At 61.0% G+C, this 469-nt stretch overlaps 1 protein-coding gene across 1 annotated transcript in view; it reads left to right on the plus strand.

The window, feature by feature from the left end:
- Positions 1-441, plus strand: part of SLC12A3 (solute carrier family 12 member 3) — a gene marked incomplete at both ends in the record, with an annotated part of 7,470 nt that extends 7,029 nt beyond the window's left edge. Inside the window, 2 exon segments of the mRNA XM_029087234.1 lie at positions 7-118; positions 355-441. Of these exon segments, the coding sequence (XP_028943067.1) occupies positions 7-118; positions 355-441 (199 nt within the window).
- Between the last annotated feature and the right edge of the window lie 28 nt (positions 442-469).

Here is a 469-nt window from a genome sequence, read left to right on the forward strand (position 1 = left end):
GGCCAGGTCTCACATTGCTCATCCCTTATCTCCTGGGGCGCAAGAAGCGGTGGGGAAAGTGCAAGATCCGGGTGTTTGTAGGTGGGCAGATCAACAGGATGGATGAGGAGAGGAAGGCGTAAGTGCTGGCGGCCGAGTGGCAGGAGCTGCTTCCCCACCCCGAGCCCCCCAGGCTTTGCTCTAATGGGAGCTGTGGGCTCTGACCCGGCTGCTTTGTCTCACTTCTCCAAGTCAATGGGGTTGTGGAGTGGGGAGAAGCCAGGCGTGACCCGAGGGGCTCTGCCGGAACGGGGCTGTGCTGGGGCCCCCCTGCCCGCCTCGTTTTTGGAGAATGTGTCTTTTTCCCTCCCGTAGGATCGTGTCTCTGCTGAGCAAGTTCCGCCTGGGCTTCCACGAGGTCCACATCCTCCCTGACATCAACCAGAAACCCCAGCCGGAACAGTAACCACCACCCTTCCCTTGTTCCCCC

The sequence above is a fragment of the Antrostomus carolinensis genome, unplaced genomic scaffold (genome assembly GCF_000700745.2).
Source record: "Antrostomus carolinensis isolate BGI_N321 unplaced genomic scaffold, ASM70074v2 scaffold36421, whole genome shotgun sequence".
Lineage (NCBI taxonomy): Eukaryota > Metazoa > Chordata > Aves > Caprimulgiformes > Caprimulgidae > Antrostomus > Antrostomus carolinensis.